At 43.4% G+C, this 24,289-nt stretch overlaps 1 protein-coding gene across 1 annotated transcript in view; it reads right to left on the reverse strand.

Annotated features, from left to right (window-relative positions):
* Positions 1-3: 3 nt before the first annotated feature.
* The window catches only part of LOC104467217 (serine/threonine-protein kinase WNK2-like), a gene marked incomplete at its 3' end in the record, with an annotated part of 41,806 nt that continues 17,520 nt past the window's right edge, over positions 4-24,289 (reverse strand). Inside the window, 13 exon segments of the mRNA XM_010080916.1 lie at positions 4-299; positions 748-864; positions 2,244-2,289; positions 2,501-2,668; positions 2,832-2,948; positions 3,029-3,194; positions 5,701-5,750; positions 8,552-8,866; positions 11,368-11,907; positions 12,954-13,142; positions 16,753-16,905; positions 19,580-19,776; positions 23,236-23,524. Coding sequence (XP_010079218.1) covers positions 4-299; positions 748-864; positions 2,244-2,289; positions 2,501-2,668; positions 2,832-2,948; positions 3,029-3,194; positions 5,701-5,750; positions 8,552-8,866; positions 11,368-11,907; positions 12,954-13,142; positions 16,753-16,905; positions 19,580-19,776; positions 23,236-23,524 — 2,643 coding nt within the window.

A 24,289-nucleotide genomic window follows, 5' to 3' on the forward strand; every position in this document is an offset into this window, starting at 1 on the left:
TGGCGTGCCCGGCGGGGCGGGCAGCGAGGCCGGCAGCGGGGGGTACTCCAGCTGACTGCCGTTAGCCACTGCCTGCTCCAGGAGATTGGAAGCAGATCCCGGTAGCGCCGGAGCTGAGAACTCGGCCTGGCTCAGCACGGTGGCGGAAGGCGCTGCAGCAGGAACCTGTGCCACCGCTGGAGCGGCTCCGATGGGGCTGTCACATACACCTGCTGGCAGGGGAAGCTGCGGAGCAGCTACCGCACCGGGTGGGTCGGTCACCACAGAGCTCACTTGCTGATCATCCAGCTGCTCCAGGTCTGGAAAGCACACAGACAGCAGGTTACCCTTCTCAGGAGCCACACAGAACGAAAGCAAGTCACTGCCAAACATCTGCAGCCATAACCACACCTCGCCATAACCTGGCAGTGCTTCCTGCCAGAAAGCAACTGTTAACACAAGTCAAATCAGAACCTAAAATTACACATCATACAAAAATATGTCACTGAAAGGACATTGCTTATTGCAACAGCAGTGACTAGAACTTCAGCTGCCAGAATTAAGATACTGAGACTATCCTGAAACTCAGATAAACATTCCAAATTTGGTTCAATACCAGAGACACACTTAAAATGCATGACTTAACAAAATTCACCATTTTCTTCCTCTGACTAAATGAAATGAAACAATCACAACCTAGTCAGGTGAGAATAGAAGAGACACAGCAACTTCAGAGAAGAAAACATTTTCTATGACGTTTGTCTGTACCTGGACCTTCAGACTGCTGTGTGCTCTGAGGTACCGGCGGAGAATATTCTGGTGCATCAGTAGGAGGGTTTTCCACAACAGGACATATAATAAACCACCTTTTTCCAGTATGCAAAACTAGAGATGAAGAGAAATAGAAAGTAAACACAATAGTTTCCATTCATTCCAGATCATCTGTCAAAACCTACCCTTAATTTCCATGTTTAGAAAGAAAATCAAAACTTCCACTGTATTAGTCAAGATTAAACACACAGCTCCTAATTTGACTCTTGTCCCTCTGGAAGGCAGACACTGATGCCTCCTGCTTCTGCCACATATATTAAGTGACTTGAAAATTTATTTTCAGATGTTCATACTTTTGGAAGGGTAATAGTTATGTACATTAAAATTTTATTAATGTTACTGTGCACAGTTTTCTCTCAATGAAAGATTTGTTGATTTTGTAAAGTTTATCCAGCTTAACTGTTCCATGTTGGAAGTTTTCTAGCTAATATTTCCTTCCACATCTTATCTCAAAGCATGGCATATGTGAATGGCAAACCAGAACTACACACACTTTCACTAGTAGAAATATGTATGCTATGTTAAAAAAGGTGTATTGAGAAAATTATGAGACATTTACAGTCAAAAATAAACCAGATCTTTTGAGCAGAAAGTCTAGTTTAGAGAATTACCCTATTCCTGCACTTGTCAAAGAAATTCGAAATTGTCCTTCTTCCCCTGTAAGCATGGAGCAAGTACACAGCCCCACATGCAGTAACAATAATTTTGGAAGCAAAGGTTCCTTCAGCAGTGGTTTCATTTTCCCCCCAGCATACACTTACAGGGAGAATCAAGAGCCAATTCCCTTCCTGTTCCATTTGTCTGTAAAACCCATAAGACAAAGTTGTGTTCAGAAGGCCAAGATCCCCCCTGTAATACCAAAGTAGTCGAAAACCTACGGGTTAGAAATTTAAATTAAATTACCAATGCAAGCATAACCTTTAGCTTTCTCCTGCAAATGTAGTTGTTGTTGTAGAAAGAGTATGCTTGCCCATACCTTGTTGACTGTTCCACCATCGATTATCCACGTGCGTAATTCAGGGCTTCCCTAAAAATCCCCAGATGTTAGATTCATCCAGGTCAGCCCTGCAATCTTCCAACCACTGTTGTACCTGTATTTCTAGATATATTTCCAGCCACCAGTAATTGAGGGATTTCTTTCTGAATCTAGCAAAATTCTGCATAAACTCATCACCACCTTGGAGCTTGAGATTAAGTTAGTATTAGAAAGAAATTCTTTACTGTGCGGGTTGTGAGGTAGTGGCCCAGGTTGCCCAGGGAAGCTGTGGATGCCCCATCCCTGGAGGGGTTCAAGGCCAGGCTGGATGAGGCTTTGGGCAACCTGGGCTAGCAGGAGGTGTCCCTGCCCATGGCCGGGGGTGGAACTGGATGATCTCTAAGGTCCTTTCCAACCCAAACCCTTCTGTGATTCTACGATTCAAAGGCACATTTACCGTTCTGTTGATACACAGGTGTCTTCATTTGAGACTGCCGCTTCTCCTGTCAAAAAAACAAAACCATAACAATAGAAGAACTAGCTGTCTTGTATCCATGCCAGAGGAGCATCATTCTAAGCAGCATTCACTGTAAGCCTTAATGGAGTAAAAACTTTTTTTTTTAGCTAAGAAACATTTATTTTTAAACACAGGATGCGCAGAACTAGTTTACACTATGGGAATCAAACTAGAAAACCTTATTTAACATCTCTTACCTCATTAATTTCCAGCCTATCTATATCTTGTTGAGGACTTGTTCCCTGATCAGAACTTCGTTCTCCTTCTGTATCTTCACTGAGCATATCTTCTGCTTTATCAATAATATCTTTCATTTGTTCAATAAATGTCTCTTTTTCACTCTGCAATATGAATTCATTCTCTACCTACAAGGCCACATCAAAATAAAGAGGAAATCAGGAATGTTTTGATTAATGCCCCACTCCACAGCTACCAGAAAGTTTGGTGAACGAGCACACATGAGCATAAGTTGGCTGAAGCAACTTCGTGAATCAAGAGACCACGGGCAGCCGCATCCCCAAGTCTTACCATGTAAGTAGCAATTTCCTCCGGCGCATCACCATCCAAATCAAACTTAAAAGTCACCATTTTGTGGTTGTGTGTTTCAAGCTGGCACTCCACCATCTTGTCTCCCGTGTTACAAACCTGCATGCAAAGATTAACAACAGTTATTTCTGGCACAGCTAAAGGAAGCCTTAAGTTACCCTCAGAGAGGCTGTACTTGCGTTTAATATGGTGAGTTTTGGTCTGCTGGACTTCTCCTGGCGTGAACGAGCACGTGTAGATTTCTTATGTTTCTTTGAAGACTTTCCTTCTTGTTTTCCACTTCCTATTGCTCCTTCAAAGCTGTCACTCATCTCTTTACCCGAAGCAACATCCGGACTCATGTAGCTTTGTAAGAGAAAGGAAGAAAAAACCCCAAATAAAACCACTGTCACACACGATGGGATTATGCATAGGTAAGATACACAACAGAGGCAGCAAAAAAAAGCGCACTTCTGCGCTCTTTTGGCCCAAGCTGAGCCCACTACTGAAAGATGCTCAGTACCTGAAGGTTTTATGTGAAGTCAGGCATGTTCTCTGGCTATCACACCTCATCAGAACCAATCTATTAATGTTTCTGCCAATACCATAGGGAAAGTGTCATCACTCTTAATGTATTGCTACATCCCCCTCATCCCTTCACTTCAGGGAATCCTATAGTCTCTCTCTGAGCAGCACAAGTTACTGTTTTTCTAAGGTCTGGTTTTCTCAACTCCTACCTGTCCGCACTCTGAGCAGAAGGTCTAAACAGGATCAATTTGTTTGTTGGAGATGAAGGAAACAAGTGAGAAGTCAGTACAGCCTCCCATAAGAGACTGCCTCTCCTCTCTCAGCACTTCTCCAAAACCAGAAAGAGGGTTTTACGCCACAATATCCCAGATGACCAGCTAGCAACAGTGTATTATTTTTAGCAGCCAAAACAGTAGCTGCTAGCAACCTTATTGCAATATGACATGTAGAGAAAGCATCAACACACAAGCAATTTGCAGGAAATTTTCAGAGGTTCATAAAAACCACATCAGGAAGGCCTTGTAAGGCCATCTGGCCTATTTATTACCCCAAGGTATGATCAGCTCTCTAAACCAGTCCTTGCAGAGGTTTGTGTAAACTGATTTTACAAAGCTCCTATGAGATTTCATAACCTTCCTGGGCAATTTCTGCCTGTGTTCATTTAGCCATACGGGCATAAATCTAACCTATGGATCCCTGGCCTAAATTCAAGACCTCTGCTTCTTGCTCTATTCTAGTTGCACAGAGCAGCTTATTTCTACTCCCTTTGTAGCCACCTTGGACGTGTAACTCATTCGTTAGGAAAGAGAACACATTTTGCACATAGGATATACTCTAGATCACATCTTTGCTGCAATTGCCAGCCATTGGATTCACGTGCCGTTACCCTCCGCTCTACAAAAGTGCAACCCAACTCCAGCACCACGTTACCTATGCGCCTGGCAAAGAGAGACCCCCTCTACGACTACCAGACGCGAGCTGACACAGACTCTGTGCTGCTGCAGCCACGACAGTCAGCTTCTCAAACACAGTTGGGGAACAGGCAAATCAGAATTCCATAGATGACTGAGAATTTGACATGCCTTCCCATGACAGATTAGATGGACAAAACAAACTCATTTTGGGTAACTTATTTATAGCCAGAACTAATCTACAGTCATGAAAAATTAGATTTCACTTTCCACACAGTATTTAAAAGCAGCAAATTCTTGGGAAAAAAAGGGGCCATTTTAAGGTTGTGGGGGTGCATTGACTTGTGTTCAGGATAACTTTTTAGTGGGGTAGAATGAAAAGAGTAAGAGAGAAGTGTCTTCAAAGTTTGTAAAAACTTAACTCATCTTTGTCTATTCAGCCAAATAGAAAAGGGTCACTAAAATCCTAACCCCAAAGCTTTATAATTCAATAGGGATGAAGCTGGTTGCTGGCTCCTGCAACAGGCAAGGCATTCAGCTGCTTACAAACACACACCGCTATCTACCTTATCCATATCCAAACACTGCAACACCTGGCTTACTGTGGGTGACAGGGCAGGAGCTGCAGCATGGGAGCAGCAGCTGCCTGGGGAGGGGAGTCCTGCCACCGAAGCAGCCGTTGCTGCCTCCAGTCAGCTGTGAGCCTTCCTCTCCACGGCTCTTCCTCACTGCTTCCCCCAAACCTTGCTGCTTCCCAGTACAACAGGCAGATGAGGACTGGCAAAAATTGAAATTTGCTGCATTTCTGAGGAGTGCTGAGCTGGCTCTGGCGGTTATCGTTAGTTCTGTAATGAGCATTGTTAGGCTGGAGTGTGAGCTCATGCGTTGCAAAACCATTAGAATGGGCTTTGGCCGCGTGTTCTAACGCTTGTTGTAAGGATACCTTCAAGTGGCTCACCACGCAACTCTCACCAAATACACCGGCCCCTGTAACACGCCGAGGGAATGATCATTACAGAAGGTGACACAGGCAAACCCAGCCCAAAGAGGTGATGAACTGTCTACCCAATTATACCCGCGTGGCATGTCTTTATACACATCCAACAGCATCCAAACCAGGGATGGTACCACTTCAGGTATCTCATCAAAAAGAGGTTACGTGCTGAAAGGAAAGCTGTTGGACACCCAGCAAGGCTAGGATGCAGCACCCAAACTAAAGAATTAAAAGAACCGTCGGAGCCAAAACAGGCACACTGCACATCTGTAGCTTTCTCCCTAGGCTTGCACCCTTCCCTCTTCTCCTGGTCAGCTCCTGCTGCTGTTCTCTCAGCCAAGGGAAAGGCCAGGCATTTGGCTCAGCCTTGAAAAGAGAGAGAGGAAAAACAGCCTCGAGAAATAAAACATTTCTTATGCCAAAGAGATTATAATGATACCTTTCACAGCTCTGTGACAGAGTTTGAAGTTTGTCCTGTATTGCCTGCTCCTAAAACGTAAGAAAAAGTCATTTAAGTAAATGCATTATATTGGCAGATGAAAAACACCCTTATGAAAACTTTGCTGTTGAGCCACCAGTAATCCTAAACCGTTCTGCTTAATCAATTATTGAAACTCAGAAAAAAAAATGGCCCATTGTACCCTCCCAACATTACAACTACTTTTTAAGACATTGCCACTAACCTGCCGGTCCCCTTCTGCTGTCTCTAAAGCAGAAGAGGTGGTGAAAGAAACAAAAGAGATCTCACCACAACAGAAAAAACTGATTGCAGGACAAATCCACATCAGCACCTACTTTTTTTTGGTTTTGAATGGATATAAAGTACAAGCTGAATTGCTTCATTGCTTTGTATAGTTTCCTGAAATATGTTCAGTATTTTCATTGTATTTGGCTCATTGGGAAGATTTCTGGGGAACTTGCAAATAACAGTTGAAAATTCACCATTTAAAATCACTGCTCTCATATCATGCTCGCTACACAACAGAAATTTTCACTAAAAGCTTCCCTCCTCACTGCTTGCAATGCTAGGAGAGACATGGGTAGCGTGACTTTTGCATCGGGTAGATGTGTTTTCACAGAATTTGCGATGCCGATGCTCCCGGCCCTACAGCAACAAACTTACGGTGTATGCACACGGACACACACACCTGTGCGTATAGCTATGTACAGACACACACCCCAGATATATTCATAAATATATATAATTTCATATATATTTATATATATAGTGATGAACATAATGTCTATAGAATCCTTCTACAGAGACAGCTACAAACAAGCCCCCTGCCTGCCAGCACTCCATCTGAATACCAAAGCAGTTGGTGGACTGGGGTTCAGAGCCCAGCGGTTAACCAGTGCCCCCCACTCACTGCTTCTAACGCCACACATACACCACGCTGCAGCTTCCATACAACCGCAAAATCAATGAAGAGTGAGAACACAGACATAATGTATCCAGATTTTAGTAATGCACTCAATCAAGTGCCTTACAAAATCTCATTTGCCTGATCAGTTCAGATGGGTTTGGATGCGAGTACCGCCACGCATCGGAGCAAAAGACAAGTGATAAAAGAGTTATGGCAGAGTAGCAACAGAAAGTGGTGTTTCAAATATATACAAAGATATGAAACTTTTCTTACACCCAAGAAAACCTTAGCAACATATGTCACAAAATCAGCATGGGGAGCATGTTGATCAATTTGACCATTCTACAATGTTAGTTTGACTTCTTAAATTGAATGAGAGAAGGGAGTTAATTTACAGATGAAATGGGAGAAAGGAGTTAGCAAAACAGCAGGTAAACGTTCCTAGGGATATGATAAAGTGACAGGACAGACACATGCCTCAGTGGGCAGGGATTTCTCAGGTAATATAGGACAACTTGTATCCCCCATATCACTCTGCTCAATAACAATGAAGGTTATTCCTGTTTCCAGGATCTCTAATGGGAGTGACCCTACATTGAAGGCTGGAGCTTTGGCATCAGCATTGAACCTGACATGAGCTGTGCATACAGAAAAAAGGCACTCGGGTGAGAAACACCTTGCGTACAGGATGCACCTGACACAGCCAGGCTTTACTGAGGGATTCTGCAAGTGGGGCACTACAGACTGGTTCTACCCTTTCTGCTGGATCTAACCTAGAGGACAGAGACTCACCGGGAAACATCCTGCATCACAGCATGAATATTGATTTGACAGGAATTAGACTGCCATAAAGAGGACAGACAAAATGGGGAACTAGAATCTAGTTTTACTGTCAGCAGCATCCTTACTGAACATCTTCTGGAAGAGGAGTTAAGGTGTACCTCAAATGAAACTCGTGGGCTGCACCGTGTAGTCAAGGCATGCGGCAAGTGCATGGAAGCATGGGTTAAAAAAATAATATTTAGTTTGAAAAGATGGAAACTGTTACTTTGGGAGGAAACAGCTCTGAACAGTGAGCCTCAAGAGCAGCAATTCTGAAAGAAGAATTGCTGAAGGACATTTCCATTCAGAAGTGAAGAACAAATTAGACTTATTTGCTGAAACCTGATACAAATGCCAAAGCCTTTGTTTTGCTTTGCTTATGGGTATCTATTACAGAGTTGAAGAGAAGGAAACGTCCTATGGCATTCTCTCAAGACTGAAGGTTTAACAAGTGGAAAGAAAAGTCAAAATAGCAGAGAGGAGGAGCTGACAACTTTATAAAGAAAAACAATAAAATGTATCTTTCTTATATGACCACTGAGAATTGGGAATGCCTAAGAATATCTGAAGAAATAAAAATCCCAAGGCTAGACTGGGATTCGGGCAATACAGGAGGATACAATGCTAAATGAAATGGGAATAAGGCTCAAGCTGAGGAGCATGAGGAGCTTTTACATAGCGAAGAATCAGATTATGAAATAGTTTCTCAAGGCAAATGATGTTTGGTTGCACAAGTGCTTGAGACATTTAAAACAAGACTGGACAAAACATGGATGAAACACTACAGAACAGCTTCTTACTGACCCACAGCACTTACAGAAAGTAATTTCTAGCTCTGTGTTTGTGCTCAGCTACAAAGAGGTACTCAGTCCTGCTGCCTCATTAATTCCAGATGTTTCACAAGGTACAACATGCGGTTTCCAGCTTCATTTGAAATAGCCCATTTTTTGCTGACCCAGAGTCGCTAGCATCTAGGACAAGCTGCTCTACACGGTGAGCAGGGATAATCTCCCTTGTGAAATAAGCCTATTATTTCACAAAGGAGTAAGAAAGAAGGTTAGGGGTGAAGCTGGTGAGTTACTTCCGAGGAAAAGGCTCTACCTCTTGAGATGGCTCTGTGACTGCCTGGCCAGTGGAGCAGGGAGCCGGGAGCTGCTGACCCAGCGGCTGGGAAAGATCGGGCTGGAGCGGCAACAGACCCGCAGGCTGAAGAGGCAGACAGTGATCTACGGGGACGGGCGGACTAGCCGTAGCAAGGCTGCCACAAATCTGGGAAATGCCTTCCGGAGCGATGCGGGGAGGCAACAGGTCAGGCTGCAACTGCAAAGGCGGTGACATGACTAGCGAAGGTTGTACGGGCAGCACGGGCACCTGGGCTCCAGCTTCCAGAGCATACTGAGCGTGGCCAGGCATCTGCTGTAACACAACACACAGCCATTAAAACAAATCTCCGCTTAGCGCGCCTGTGACTTACATGACAAGGTACTAAACCTGCTGGAGTTAATGGAAAAAGGATTATAATTCTACAGTGAGACTGCATTTGTGTGGTCTCTGCTTGGAAAGGTAACTATTTAAGTGTTTAAACTTGCTTTGAAGTGACCGAAAAAATAACCCAAGGATTCTTCCTATATAATTACGACAATGCGTGCATTGCTCAGGCACTCTTTAATTTGTGGAAACAAAGCCATATTTTGCTAAGAAATTAGAATCTTCAATTATGAATTCATTGTCCTGAACAGTTCACTCTGCTTTCAATGAGCATACCACAATGTCCATGCAGAGAAAACTATACTCTATCCATAATCTAAACTAGGATTTAAAAAAACCCAAACAAATAAAACAAAAAACCAAAAACCAAAACTCTTTTCTATGTAGAACCAGCAGCTGGTATAGACCACACAATTAACTCTTTTTTAGTGACTACACACCAGTGGCTTACGGAAGACATTGTTTCCCATTTGGGTCAAACATTTAAGACACAACTTAACTCTTGACACGGTGAGCACCAAGGCCCCCATCCTGCCAATGCCTCCTTGTGTTACGCGCACAGAGGAAGTTTCATTTATCTCAGTGGATTTCTTCAGTGCATTAAAATAACTTGGGTGCGTAAGCGCTTTGTGGGAACTGGACAATGCGACTGGATGCCAACTACCTTAGAGACTATGTTGTTATTCTGCATAACAGCTCTTTGCAGTTGTACATTTAAGAACAGAACATTCTCCTTTTAGGTACATAATTTATTTTTCCACAGGGACTGAGCTTGTGGGAAGAGGAAAAAGGACAAAAAAGGAAAATAGGGAAGAAAAAAGGCTTTTTAGTACTAGGTAAAACTCCGCCTAATTTTTACCTTTTTGAAGTATCAGCACCTCAAGATTTAGACTATTTGGAGAATATATTAAAAAAATAATCAAGACTCAGATGAGAACTAGGCCACACAGCTTCATTTCTGCATGCTCTCTGCCGATTCTGGATACGAGCTGAAATTATTTCTCCAGGTTTTAATGTGGATAAAAATAAAGACGCAGTGTGCTCCACAACACATAACAGTTACACAACTGCAAAGTGGAGGTAGTTAAGACAGCAACTGTGGTGTATATTGCAGAAGAGCAGGGAATTTTTTTTTTTTTAGATCTTCTATAGCTAGAATAATTCACTAAATGTTTCACTGTATAATTTACCTGGGCAAAACTAAATTCAGAGGTGCTAGACACCAACTGCCAAAACAACAGTGCACTGGAAAGCCTTTATTTACAGAAATACCTCTCCATTAAAAGTACTTTAAAACAATGTATTTTTGAATATTCCTTCGCACTTGTCCATTTTGTTTGCTATAGCTATTTTTTTATCCTAAAAAAATTACTATGCAATTCTCCCATCCATATTTGATAGGCAATGACTGTGTCAGGACTGTTTGGGAATATCAGTTCTCCGGCTTTGGTGTTTGCCATGCACAACAGGCTCGCTTCCATTCCCTCCAAAGCCATCGGAAACTCTACGGCTAACAAGCTCAGCAGGAATGTTGCCTACATTTTCACAAACAATATTTCTGTACCAAATATACGGCTGAAGAGAGAAATATAAAAATGATGTACTACTTTGAAGATGCCATGATATGGCAGGTTGAAATGGGATGTTATGAACTTTAATCAATGTTATGGCAAAGTGATGGAGTAGAAGGCAGAATTTTCAAGAATGTTATTATTAACAGATTGAGTGCTCTCTCCTGCTTGGGTCAGACTGCATTTCATGTTGTCATATCACAGATGTGCTGATAGAAGTATTTACAGACTCTGCCAACAAGCCCTGAACCAGTTCTCTCGTAAATAGTGCTGATCTTAGAAACTCCATTTTGTGCTTCAAGGGGGAAAGGGTCTGGAGCAGGAATTCATTCTTGTCTGACACACTCTTCCATGCAGGTTTCTGGAGCTGTTACTGAATGGCCATTTCCCTCTACTGCTGGTTTTTTTTGTTTTCTATACCAAACCAACCCCAGCTTCCTGCCAGCTCGCCCGTACCTTGCCATGAGCACACACCAGCCTACGCATCGGAGTAAAGGTGTCGGCAAGGCTGTGCGGCTGCTCAGCCTCTGCTCCTGCCTCGGGAGAATGACAGCTCCTGCTCCTTTCATATTTGAGATGGGAGGGAATTCAAAAAGTGCTCATCTGCTGGCTTTCCAAAGCCCATTAGAGTATTCCCTGTATCCCCTCGATATTCACCTGTCCCTGGATTCACACCTCTACGGCTCCACCTGACTTCACAGCTCTGCCAACGACCTCAAAGAGTCAACACAATATCTTAGGAGCAAGGCAAAACACCTCCCCACGGCGTGTTTACAGCGGAGTGAGCCCCGGGAACGCCTGCGTTTAGCAACCACCCTAGAGTCCAGGACGGACACGGCCCCCCGCCCCGTGGATTACCTGGTGACCAGCCCCAGGCGCAGACAGAGTCTGTTCGGAAGGATGAATTATGCTGGGCTGAAGTGACTGAGGAGGTGGAGGTTGCTGCGGCTGGGATACTGGTTGCGTGCTCTGCGTGTGATGGGGAGAGGGCGCCTCGCTGGGAATGACTGGCTGGAAGGTGGTCTGGTACATCTGCTGCTGGGAGAGCTGGGGCACCCCGTGGTGCGGCGGCAGCGCTGGCACTCCCGGCGGGGCCACAGCAAGCAATGGGATCGTAGCAGCCGACATATTTGGCACTATTGTTTGGCAGGGCAAGACCAAAGAAGCCACGGTTGTGTGAGGAAGGTTGACTGCCTGCATGGGGAGGGCGGGGGAGTTGGGTGCCATGGGCAGAGTAGGGTTCATGGGGAGGCTGGGCAAAATCACGGCCGGAGCAAAATACTGCGAAGGAGCAGGTATGGGGGGCACGTTTGCAGCAGGTATGTCAGAGAGGTTTGGAGGAAGGCTGTCAAGTCCTGCCAGAGGAGTAATTGCAGGAATGACAGGAAACTGAGGAATCTGAAAAAAATATAATATCACATAAATTGCAAGTGCTTTCACTGATGGTACAAAGTAGTTTCATTTGCCATACAAGTCTGTAAAAACCACCTGTGCCATGATGATAATTATGTCTGTCTGTTAATCACTTCCATTCATTTCCCGAGGTTTATAAACAGCAATAAAAAATGATTTATGCTTAAATCATTACTAAAAGAGAAAGAAGTTCATTTCAGGGGGCATCTTTCTACCTTAGAAGCTTAAAACTATTTCTAACACTAGCTTGAAGCCTTCAAGCAAGATACTAATTAAAAGCTGCTTTCATTTTAACAAAAATGAGAAGGAATCAGACCAGCCAAAATGCACAACTCTTTCATGCAAAATTCAGTAAGACAATTTAAAACCCTTGTCTTCAATCAGGTTGGCTGCAGCCCAGGCAGCATGGAGGATCCCATTAAAAAGGTTTTTACAATCAAAACCTCCCAGTGATGCAGCAGACTGTGACTACCCTGTGATCACAGAGGCAGCTTGCTTCTTTCCTTTGGCGCAAGCTGCTTCACATCACGGTGGCCGTCACTAGCAAACACACTAATAGCACCAGCGAACCCTTCCAGGCCAAGGAAAGGGTCTGTCCCAGCTACCGAAAACAGAAACGGGGCTGAGAGCGAGGGAGGGGGGTGAGTGAGTGGTGGGGGAAGTGGGGAAGTCAGGATCTCAGAAATAGAAAAAAAAAATGGGCAACTTCTCATGCTCTTAAGCCTGGGATGGGGAAGAGAGGGAAAGGTGTGGGGAAAAAGAAAAAAAGCAGTTATTGCAATGTTGTAACTGCCATGAACCAGAATCTCTAGGCATGACACAGGATTACTCATAAAGGAGATTTCTGCTTCACCAAACAAAACCAAATCGTAAAGAAAAATACAGGAACTGTGAAAAAGCTATATTCTTATGGACTAATTAAATTGGCATGCATTTCAAATAGCCACACAAAAACCGCAAATCATGTTAATCACTAGCTAGAAAGCCTTACTCAAACGGATGCATTCGCACACAGTTTGCAAAGATATTACCTGGGAAGGGGCCACCGGCGGAAGCTGCGGTACAGTCGAAATCTGAAGGGGTTTGAGCGGGGTACTGCTGGCTGCCACCTGGGAGGTCTGGGGCTGGTACTGGGGCAATAGATGGGTTGCAGGCTGGATGGGGCAAACAGGCTGGCTGGCAAGCACCTGCTGCAGAGAAGCTTGCTGTGATATGGGTTGCTGCTAGGAAAGAGAAGAAGAACAAAAGAATGTTATAGCCTGTACGTTACTAAAGAACCAGTTCCCTGGACACAGCCTCCCGTTTCTCTCTCCAGTTTGAGCCACACATGCAGAACCGTCACTAGGAGTAGGGATGGGTCACAGAAGAGAAGGACTCTAACTTCAACACTGTACAAGAGCCTGTGTTTAAAACACTTTTAAATGCAAGATACATTACCTGAAAAGACAAGTTCTAACTATCTTGGAAAGGTTATTTGTAATGACTCAGACTCTTTATATCCCAGAGATTGTTCTAGTTGGCCCTGTAAAATCCCCACCTACAAACTTCAAAGTTCCCTACTATGCAGATTATCCCCAGCTACTCTTGGCACTCAAACGCTGACTACATAACATAGCAGGCACCGAAATATACAGAACTTATTATCTGAGACATGAATAAAACACTGTTAATTATAGTAAAAGCTGGATCCCAGTTATTTCTGAGGTGCTGTAGGAACAATGTGGCAGCCAAAAAAAGCAGTTTTACCCTTCCAGGGAAAACAGTGCTCCACTGGCCTGCCAGATTTTATCATGTCAAACAGAAATAAAAAGCTGCATTAAAGCTGAAAATAATCAGTAACAAACTTTCACATTTGCCATATGCTACCAGTATCTCCTTCATTTCCTTTTTTTAATTAAAGTCTTCTGTTTCAGAAGCATGGCACCAAGCAGCAAGTTGGCTTCTGGGTTGACCTACTTGGGACTATGGGATGGATTGCTTCACCACGGCTCTGCAGCACATACAACCTACAGCCATGCCCAACGGTGAAAGGGTAACTTGGAAATGACTAGCTGAGCATTATCATCTTTGCTCTTTGCCATTTCTACTGTAAATCAGTATCCTAATATTTTGCTCTGCACTTTTTTAGTGGCAGGATTCTTCAACCAGTTTTTAGGTATTAATACAAAAAAACTGTAGAAGATGCATCAAGGAAGCAAGATGCCATCCACCCTTAAACGGCTGGAACTCAACCACAACTGGGAAGTTTCCAGTACAAGGATCAGTGAACAAAAGAGTATTTGGGGACTGGTATCGAGTGTCCAGGGCTGAATGCACCACATGCCGCAAGCCGTGCAAGACATGCTGGAGACGGCATTGAGTAACTCTGCACAGCACCCGTTCAGCGCCTGCACCGCTGATGAGTCCTGCCTGAGTATTCATCTTGCCACATTAAAGAAAAAAAACGGCTCTGTATTTCAGTTTCTGCCATTCCAGGTTTTGGGAAAACAGTGGCATTTACCCAAATAAAATCCCAAACTCAAGGGAATGGCAGCACTGATGCAGACACATGGCTCAGCAGGAGCTGGCCTGGCACGGGCAATGAGACAGAGCCCACCCGGCTTTTCCCACAGCCACACGGGAAGCTCCTGCCAGACCCCACCTGAGCCGAGCAGCCACATGCACACAGTGCTGGGCTGGAGCCAATAAGCCCTGCCAGCATCCAAACCAGCCCAGGTATCGCAGCACCCCTGGCTGGGCTAACCTGCAGCTCGGACAGGCTGCCCACTGAGGATGGAGCGCACCAACACAGGCTGCTCAAACCACCTTCGACTCGAGAGGAGTGTGTTAAAAGCAGAAAAATTGTGCTCATGGAACTAAGTAGCTTCATAAAGCCTAAATTTCAAATTCAACTCATGTTTTACAAAATGCTGGTGAATTGGATGAGGCATAGGGAAGGGGAAATATCCAGATGAATTATGCTCACTTTGACTTATTATAAACTTAACATTATAAATGCACAGACACCCAGATTAGAAGAAAAAAAATAACAAGGAGATGCAACATTAATCCCATCTGTCTGTGCCATCAGTGCATATTACAAAGATCAAGATGTTTCATTCTGTTAGGCAGAGGAATTTTCTCACCCTGATTTCCCATTCTTTTGTTGCCCTGCCCCACTGTTCACTTACAAAAGCCTGCAGGTCTCCACTGCCCTGAGCATCGTGCCCAGAGACTGGGAACACCAGAGCTACTTCTGTCTCTGAGGCACACCGGTGCTCTGGGAATTTCTGCACAGAAACTTTATCATTTTACCTATTTCTGTAACAATAGCACTGTAAAAAGTCAGTCTTTTATTGGGCTTCCTGGCAAGATCAAAAAACAAACTAGTTACTAAATCCTTTTACTATCAGGGATAGAATAAATTCAAGAGCCAGCAATGCTGTAAGGAAAGGGCGTGTGACAGAAATTCAGAAAGTTGGGCAAGTATCCTATTCCAAACCAGCATTTACTCATGGGGGAAAATAAACAACAGATTTTGAACTGCCAGCATAAAGCTCCAGAGGCCACTAGAGAGATCTGTGCCACTGGTGAGGTCCTAAATTTGCATAAGTGTGAAATTTTTGGCTGAGAGAACCATGAGAATATCCCTGCCCATTAGAAAAAAACCTGATATATGAAAAAATTCCACATAAACGTATGTTTTTCAAGGAGACTAAATTACACTGTTCCTATATTGATGCTTTCAGAAGAACAGGGCATGTCAAAAGAAAAAATAAAAGGAACCTGTGAGATAAATGCTGATAACTCAAAAGGTATGCAGAGGTACGATACATACCGGCCACAAAGCATATAGACACTCCCCAGCCCCATCAACACTTTCTGATGAAGGAAGCCAAGCATTTGGTAGGATCGCACCAATGAGCCACAAATGACGTTGTACAGCTCTGTGGCTGCGTTCCTCCTCACCTCTGCACAAGGAGGAGACCACAGCCTTCGCAGCCACCCCTCGGCTGCTTGAAAGAGGCTTTTTGTAAATACCTTCATGGAACATGGGTTTTGGGGGGAATTTGGTAATTCAAAATGCACAAAAAATTACTATTTGTGCTGACACAGATTCTTCTCTTGGAAGACAAAGCTACTGTCTGGATGCTTATGCTGAACTACGTTTAACACGTGTGCACAAGTCACCAAGGATTTCAAGACAATTGACACCAGGCAAGAGAGTCTCTTTCTAACCTTTTAGAAGAATAGAATGATAGAATGGTTTGGGTTGGAAGGGACCTTAAAGCCCATCGAGTCCCACCCCCTGCCATGGGCAGGGACACCTCCCACCAGCCCAGGTTGCCCAAAGCCTCATCCAGCCTGGCCTTGAACCCCTCCAGGGATGGGGCATCCACAGCTTCTCTGGGCAGCCTGGGCCACTGCCTCACCACCCGCACAGGAAAACATTTCTTCCTCAGATCTCATCTCAATCTCCCCTCTTTCAGCTTCAAACTGTTACCCCTCGTCCTGTCCCTGTCCTCATTCTATTGTCCTAATAACAACATAAAATCAAATACTACTCAAGTTTTAAGGACCAAGACAATCCATTGAAATCAATGCAAGGCTTCAAGCCGATGCTGTTATGCCATGACAGAAGAGAATTCCTAAACTCCATGAAGACGTTTCAGGGCATATACAACAACTGTCCTCAATTACTGTCAATCCCTTAAACCCAACACACTTTGCCCCACCACTAAGTCTCTTGAGCGGCAGTTCAACAGCTTCAAACCCTTGGTTGGCTTGGAGCAGGGCATGGATAAGGAATTGGACAAGAAAAGCAGTTTTTGGCAGTAGCTGAGCTCTCACCTGTTGGCTGGCCAGCCCCGGCTGCGCCTGCCCCAGCGGCAGGGAGGCGACAGTTGTGGGCTGGATGACTGGGAATGGCAGTGCCGGCTCCTGGTAGTGCTGGGGCCGCTGGGACACCACTGTGGGCGCAGGCGGAATGGCGGGGAGACCAGTCTGCGGGAGGGAGTGCACGGCTTTAGAAGAGAGTCAGCCTTGGGTCAAGAGTCTCTACAACTGTTCATCATCAAGAATATTATTGCAAGGGAATAGTCAATAGTACCCAATACTTGGTTCAAAACAGAGGGAGAAAAAACACAGGAAGAATTATCTCCAAGGAACAGAGTTACTTAATCTGAACAAATTATGAAATTTGGAATTTGGCAAATTCCAAATAAGACAACCAAATGGCATTGCATTTCTTTCTGGAAGTAAGCATGCAGAGCAGTAAAACCACTGAAAGCATATACACCGACTAGGACTACCCCAACAGCAACAAGCCATTGACAGGGTGAAATGGAGATTTATCATCATAAAGATTTTTATAATTTCATAAAGAATCTTCATCTTCCTAAAAAGCAGCTAATTTACTTGACATGGATGCCAAGAAAACAAATAGAGAAATGAGAAACAAATTAAAACCACAGTGGAAGTGAAAACAAAACAATTTAAAAGAAATTCAGATAAGGTTTGTAATAACAGCAGTTCTCTAAAGTAGAAAGTAGATAAATTAAAAATAAACAGTATGTCAAACTGAGGCTCATAAGCCTAAAAAATAACCTACAACAGCTCCAGTTATGTGCCTGTTATCTTGGTAAATAATCTCCCAGATAAATACAGTGATTTTCTTTTTTTCTTGAAAAATTGAAGGCTTTGAGTCAGCCTTTTGTTTCCTGTTATTTGTTGAGATTTTCAAACCTTGGAACTTTTCACCTAGGTTACCACAGGAGGGGAAAAAAATATGGAAACCCCATCAGAAAATAAAAGGCTACAAGAAATACTTCGCTCGTGAATAAAGGTTATCTTGCCAAACCCTCAATCACAGAAAAAGTAATGCATTTGGGTTAAAATTACTGAAACCTATCAATGGAAAGAATAAGCCTGCTCTAAAAGAGTATGCGGACAGCTCAATTTCATAGAAAAATTCTGCTCAGGATGTGCATTTTGAGTGTTATATTTAACGTTGCAAAGGTAGTGCTTCAGGTGGACAAGAAACGAGGACAGATGCATCCCAGCAGAGGTTTGCACCTAGGAAAGGCCGTTTTCACAGTGGAGGTAGCTGGATGTTTTTTTTTCCTTCAAGTAAACAGAATCACGTTTCAATGCATTCACAAAATTGAGCTCATCATTTCTTGCAGCCATTTTGGAAAATATAAGGTAAAACCAGGGAAAATGATGCACTTCCCAAAAAATCTGGTTCAAGCAGGAAAAAAACATTGGTCCTGGATTTTATTTTTTCTTCGCTTAAGTCAAATAGGATGAAACAAAGAAAAAAAAAATAACCTACCACATCATTACTGTCATTTTTACCAAGCAGGTTGCTTCTACCGCTCGGGGCAGCTGCAGTCGCCAGCCTGCTCTCGCCAGCAGCGTTTTGCCAGCGCAAACCTTACGACAGTGCCGGGACAGCCCAGGCATGCCGGCTCCTCCACCACGGGAGGATTCCAAAGGCAGAATGTTTTCTGCAACTCCTGCAGAACTCGTGGGAGAAGAACAGGTCTTTGGGCTCATTGTGTGTTGTACAGCTTGATGGAACAGAGGCAGGTCTGAACTTCTGCCCTGTGGCCTGCTGGTTTGGGGGAGAGGTTGAGACACTGAGCTTTCTGGGAGTCCGCTACATGGGGAGTGAGCATTTCCAGCAGGCATCAAGACTTCTGACATGTTTTTGGTCTTGGCCAGACTGAAACGAACAGGCCTGGCATGTCTGATGAGGAACCACCAGCTCCGTCAGGTGCGCAGAGGTCCCCAAGGCCTCCGAGGCGATGGGCCTGCTGCCTCTTCTCTAGTCTGCAGATAGGTGTTCTCCTCTCCTGGTTCTTGGGAAAGGGACGTTGCATTTGGAGTCAAAGCCACAACAGGGTCACTGCGGTGGCCAAACGCAGCCTGGAGGAAGGCTGGGACTGGAACACAGCGTTGCCACAGCTTCTGAAGGACACAACACGCTCACGTTGTCTCTCTCACTGGAAGCACCTGATGATTTATGTTCGCTCACATATGTTTGTTCTTGCACCAGTAATTTCACTAATTGCTTTTGGTCAAGGTCATAACAGCACAGAAAAGGAAGCAAGGGTGAATGTCTGACTGGGCTACCAGTGCCTGATTTTGGAGCCTCAGTAATGGACATACATCACCGTCTCTGTGCAAAATTAAATCCAAACCCAGCGCCAGAAAGGCAGTGACTGGGTGCGTGACCTTTGTCACAACGAGCAGAAACATCAGACCCAAGAAGCTCTTGAGCAAACGAAGGAACAATAACGTGTGGCTATACTGACAGTGAACAAAACCAAACCAAAGAGTTCTCAAATACATGCAGGAGGTTAAAACTAATCACTGCAAAGCTACTAACGTAGTTGAGTGGGAACAGATTGATAAGAAGCTTTTTCACTGAAAGTACGACAGCTGCCAGTGAATCATGTCTTCAGAACAGCAAATACAGCTAGACAGACAGTAGTACCACACGCACATTTCAGACGTGCTAGCAACGTATTACTAAGCAAGCCACCATCAGCAGAACTGGGTGAGGAATACATTAAGCAAGCCTTGGCACCCACATCTACCGAAAGCAAGAGTATAGAAGAGCCTCTAAGTATGATCTAGGAGAGAAAATTATTTCACAAAGCTTTACACTTACTCCTGAGGGCTGCTGGTAGTGGCCCAGCTGCTGCAGGCCATGGGGCACCGCCTGGCTCTCGCTCAGAGGGGGGCTGTAGACGCGCTGGATAGCAGGAGGTACCGCATCCGGCAGCGATGAGTAGATGACACTTTGCTGGCTGCTTTGAGAGTCTGAATAAACAGTGGACCCCTGGCCACTGTCAAATGTGCTGTCGGCTGAAAGAACAAATTTTTTTAAATAAAAGCTCAACAACTCCAAACATTCAAGTAATGATTTTAGAGCAAGGTCAACACTGGTTTACATGATCAGCATTTTTACTATCCTAGCCCTTTCCATTCTATAAATAAATTATACAACACAAATGTTATTTTCTACACAAGGCACATGCTGCTTCTCTTAAGCCAAAAATCATCCCCGAGGATTTCTGTGCATGATATTTTAGGCATATTGATATTTCCTTTAAAGGGCATAAGGTTGACATTAAGAATTGCAGACATTTATACATTTTGTAGGATGAAAGGAAAGGAAGCCCCAATTGTAACATTCATAGCAGATCACAGAGCCTTTTAGAGTAAGATCTCCAAGGGATGCACTGACTTTAACACCTTTTTTATTAGTAGCACTGAAAATTACAAAATTCTTATCCTGTGTGCTTTATTAGTTCAGCAAATCATACCTTACTTGAGTATACAGCAATATATACGAAGAACAGGTAAACAAAATACTTTGTAGGTTTGCAGTGATTTAGGAGTACCATTCAGAGCTCCATCGGAGTTTCTCATGCAGAGTGTTTGCCCAGACAACCTGCACAACTGATGGCTACAGATACTGGGCAAGCATCCTACCTTCTGTCCAATGGAAATACATTTTTTAACTTTACCACTGAGTATTACGGATTTAAAAATATCTTTTAATGAATTTTGAAGCCTGTAATGTACAGGTGCCCAGTTCTTCTTGAGCATAAGCTACTGTTTTATGCATTTGAGAAATGCAATAAGAAACTTGAGATCAGAGCTAAGTATCCAAAAGACAAATAGCTCATAACAGAGATTTAAAACTCAAAATTGAAAGAAAACTGTAACAGTTACTAAAAAAGGCTTACATTACAGCCAACTCTAAAGGCTATTTATTTTTCCAACACTTTCCATCTTCTCTGTTCTTCCATATTCCAAATCAGGTTTAACTTATTTGTCTCTTAAATAACAAATTATTTTTTAATAGAATCAGTGATTACATTTCTCCTCAGTAGTCCTAAACTCGTCTCCCAACTGCTTTTTTTTGCAAAATCAAACTCCCTTCTATATTTATTCAGCTCACGTCTAAAAGGAGACGACATGGCCCTCCTCTGAGGCGGCAGGGATTTCTGCTGCATCCACACTTCCATTTTATTACAAACAATTATTTAAGACTTCAAAGGAAAAAGAGCATGGCAGTAGAGTGCTAAAGTAAAAGCTGTGAGTCAATCTCAGATTTTTATAGAACAACGTGCATTACAGGCATTTAGTTATTAATTTACACTTTCACATTTGACCTCAGGTTATTATATGAATTGGTAGAAAAGTAACTTATAGAGGTCTTCGGCCTAAAATCACTGAGAAAACGTTCAAAGACATTTGACAGTGAATCATGAGGGGGAGTTGGAAATAAACTGGGGGATTTATATTTAGTATAAAATTCTGACAACTCATGTCCAGCAAAACCATGGGAAGCCAAAGTAGCCTCATTGTACCATTGGAAACAAAGAGTCATAATTACAGTGTTTCTCAAAGGAATTACACGGCATGAAATAAGTATATGGTAAAAAAATGAAATTAGATCAATTTAGCTTCAGAAAATAAGTTCTGTAAATACTGCAATATTCAGAGAGTTATACAAATATGGCCATTTCTCCTGTCTTGTAAAGGTTTGTTTTCTTGTGGAGGCATGCTCAGTTATTTTAGTATTCAAAGCAGACCTGTGTATAGCAATTTATACAATACTTGAATTAAAGCAGCAGCTGTCTCTGCTAAAGATAATTCATCTTTAATTCAAATACACTTACATAAAAATCCAGAACAGTAAAACAGAAACATTATGATAATAGTTTAGTAGCAAAATACAAACATCAGATTTTATCAGAAAAACTGGCTAGAAAAAAACCCAAGAAGTTCTCTCATAAAATTTCAAATCTGCCAAGCTAAAAATATCTGGCAACATTTCCTTCAAGATGTTTAGAAGTATAAACAGATTAAGATTTCAACACCAGATCTTGACTGGGTAACAAAGGTTGATTTTAGGGGACAAAGACAGGGACAAGTTACATCAGGAAAACAATGCCACTACTTCCTCATGCCTTGCTGTTTGCTGATAAGCCCGACGCTCAGAAAAAAACCCCAAAGAAACAACTATCTCTGCAAATAAAGCCAGGTAGTTTCTTATTCAGAGATAGGCCAAAACCAGTGCTTGGGATTAAAACAGGAGATCATAGAATCATTAAGGTTGGAAAAGACCTCAAGGATCATCAAGTTCAACTGTCAACCCAACACCACCCAACCCACTAACCCATGTCCCGAAGCACCACATCCACACGTTTCTTGACCCCCTCCAGGGATGGTGACCCCACCACTGCCCTGGGCAGCCTGTTCCAATGCCTCATCACTCTTGCAGTGAAGAAATTTTTTCTAATATCCAGCCTAAACCTCCCCTCGTGCAACTTGAGGCCGTCTCCTCTCAGCCTCCTCTTCTCTAGACTAAACACCCCCAGCTCCCTCAGCCGCTCCTCGTCAGACCTGTGCTCCAGACCCTTCCCCAGCTTCGATGCCCTTCTCTGGACCTGTAAATCCATCTTTCTTGAAATAGCTCAGTGGTCACTCTTGGGCCAGTCCCCAGCTAATGTAAGGAGTTGGCAGATGAGGCTGCTCAGAGCTACCAGGGTCCAGATGAACGAGAGCAACCACCTACAAGGAAGATCAAACAAGACCCTTGCTTCATGCTCAGGCCAAAATAGGGAGCCTAGGGGAAAAGACAGAGCACCTGCATCATGATATAAGGACCCTGATAACAATTACATTGTCAGCCCGCAAGGTCTGGTGCTCCCAACCCACGTCACCAAACCACAGTTGACATTTCCCACAAAATGGGGAGATCTCAAATTACATCATGTAACATTCAGAGATGGATTTTTTCTCCTGCTGTAGACCTTTGCACAGTTTCACAAAAAAACTTCACGCAAGCCATCAAGAGTAACTCGCAAAACACAAGGAACTGCAGCCATTTGTTTTCAGTGAGGTCTGCTTTTGAACAAACATCTCCACATTGCCAACATCATTTGAAAAAAGCCACCAACCACTTGACCAGTTTGATGCCAACTCAACTTCTGCAGTCTCTGGAATTGTGTTTTGCACAAGCTCAGTGTTGGTCCCACCACCTGGCACAGAAAACAGCAGGACTCCTTGCTGTGCTATTTACAAATATATTACGTTTTCTGCATTTATGGCTACCAAAGGAGGAGCTATCACTGTATAACACAGTTTTTCTTGAAAACTTATCGTTATGCATCTGAGACGGTTGTGTTCTGTGAGCTACTGTGCAAAAACACGCCCAGCAGCTCACCTCACTGCTGAGCTCAGGTTCTGGTTGAGTTTTACCCTTGGCCATTCATCCCCATGTGCACACAAAACCAACACAACACTTACATGCAACAGAGGTGACGCTGGTGGGCAGGTTTTGCTGAAAGGGATGCTGGTCTGCCTCGGGCTCCTCCGACTCCGACAGGACATGATGACCGGTGTGAGAAAGGTAGGTGACCTGGACCTGCTGCGCATGCAGCATCTTCGACTTCTCCAGACACTCAGAGTCCCGACGTTCCTCTGACTGCATCCTAGGCCAAATTCGCTCTCTTCTCCATAGTATTAATGCTACTCTGTCACGTATTGACTTCGCGACTATCTTGAGATCGTTTTCATGAAAAAATCCAGAGTCAATCTACAGAGGAGGCACAAACTTAGCAAGATCATGTGTGCACGGGTGTGCATGCACACGTGTACACACACACATATTATTCAAATCTCTTCCTAACAGAGAAAACATCAGTTTGAAATAACATGAATTACATATTTATTCCTCACAGGAACAGCAGCTCAAGAGCTTGATGGAGTTTTTTTTAATAAAACTTCTCTCCTTAATGCATTTTGTAACAGCAATATGTAATTTCTAAGACCTGAATATATATCTGGTCAATTTAACATCCATTGAGAAGATGAGACAAGTTTAACTGCCGTTGGGTTCCCTTTTGCTTTTTGGAAAGGCTAGCAGAATAGTCAAAAGAGGAAAAAAAAGTTATTTGAAAAAAGCTCTTTGAAGAATGCAACTGGAAGAAACCATACTACCCCTAAATCAGAATTTATTGCCTTAACCTTTCCAGTATACAGTTTCCCAAATTGCTGTGCTTGATATTGCATCAAGTCATGAAGGAAAAGATATGAGCAGAATTTTGTCTCAAATTAACTTCTCTTAAAAGGTAAAGTGAGTCAGTATTGATTGACTTTTATAAAGAAAAAGCCTGTCATTGAGTCGAATGCAGACTGTTCACATTTGACTGAAGAGAGGACCAGGCTTTCCCAGAATTCAGCTGCTCAACAGATAAAATGGAAATTCACCTTTGTGCTATTTGGCTGCATAGTCTCCAACAGCAGAGGGTATGAATTTTAGTTTAAATAATGACCTACCAGAGATTTGTCTGCTTTCCCT

Source organism: Pterocles gutturalis, unplaced genomic scaffold (assembly GCF_000699245.1).
Source record: "Pterocles gutturalis isolate BGI_N339 unplaced genomic scaffold, ASM69924v1 scaffold46644, whole genome shotgun sequence".
Taxonomy (NCBI): Eukaryota; Metazoa; Chordata; class Aves; order Pterocliformes; family Pteroclidae; genus Pterocles; species Pterocles gutturalis.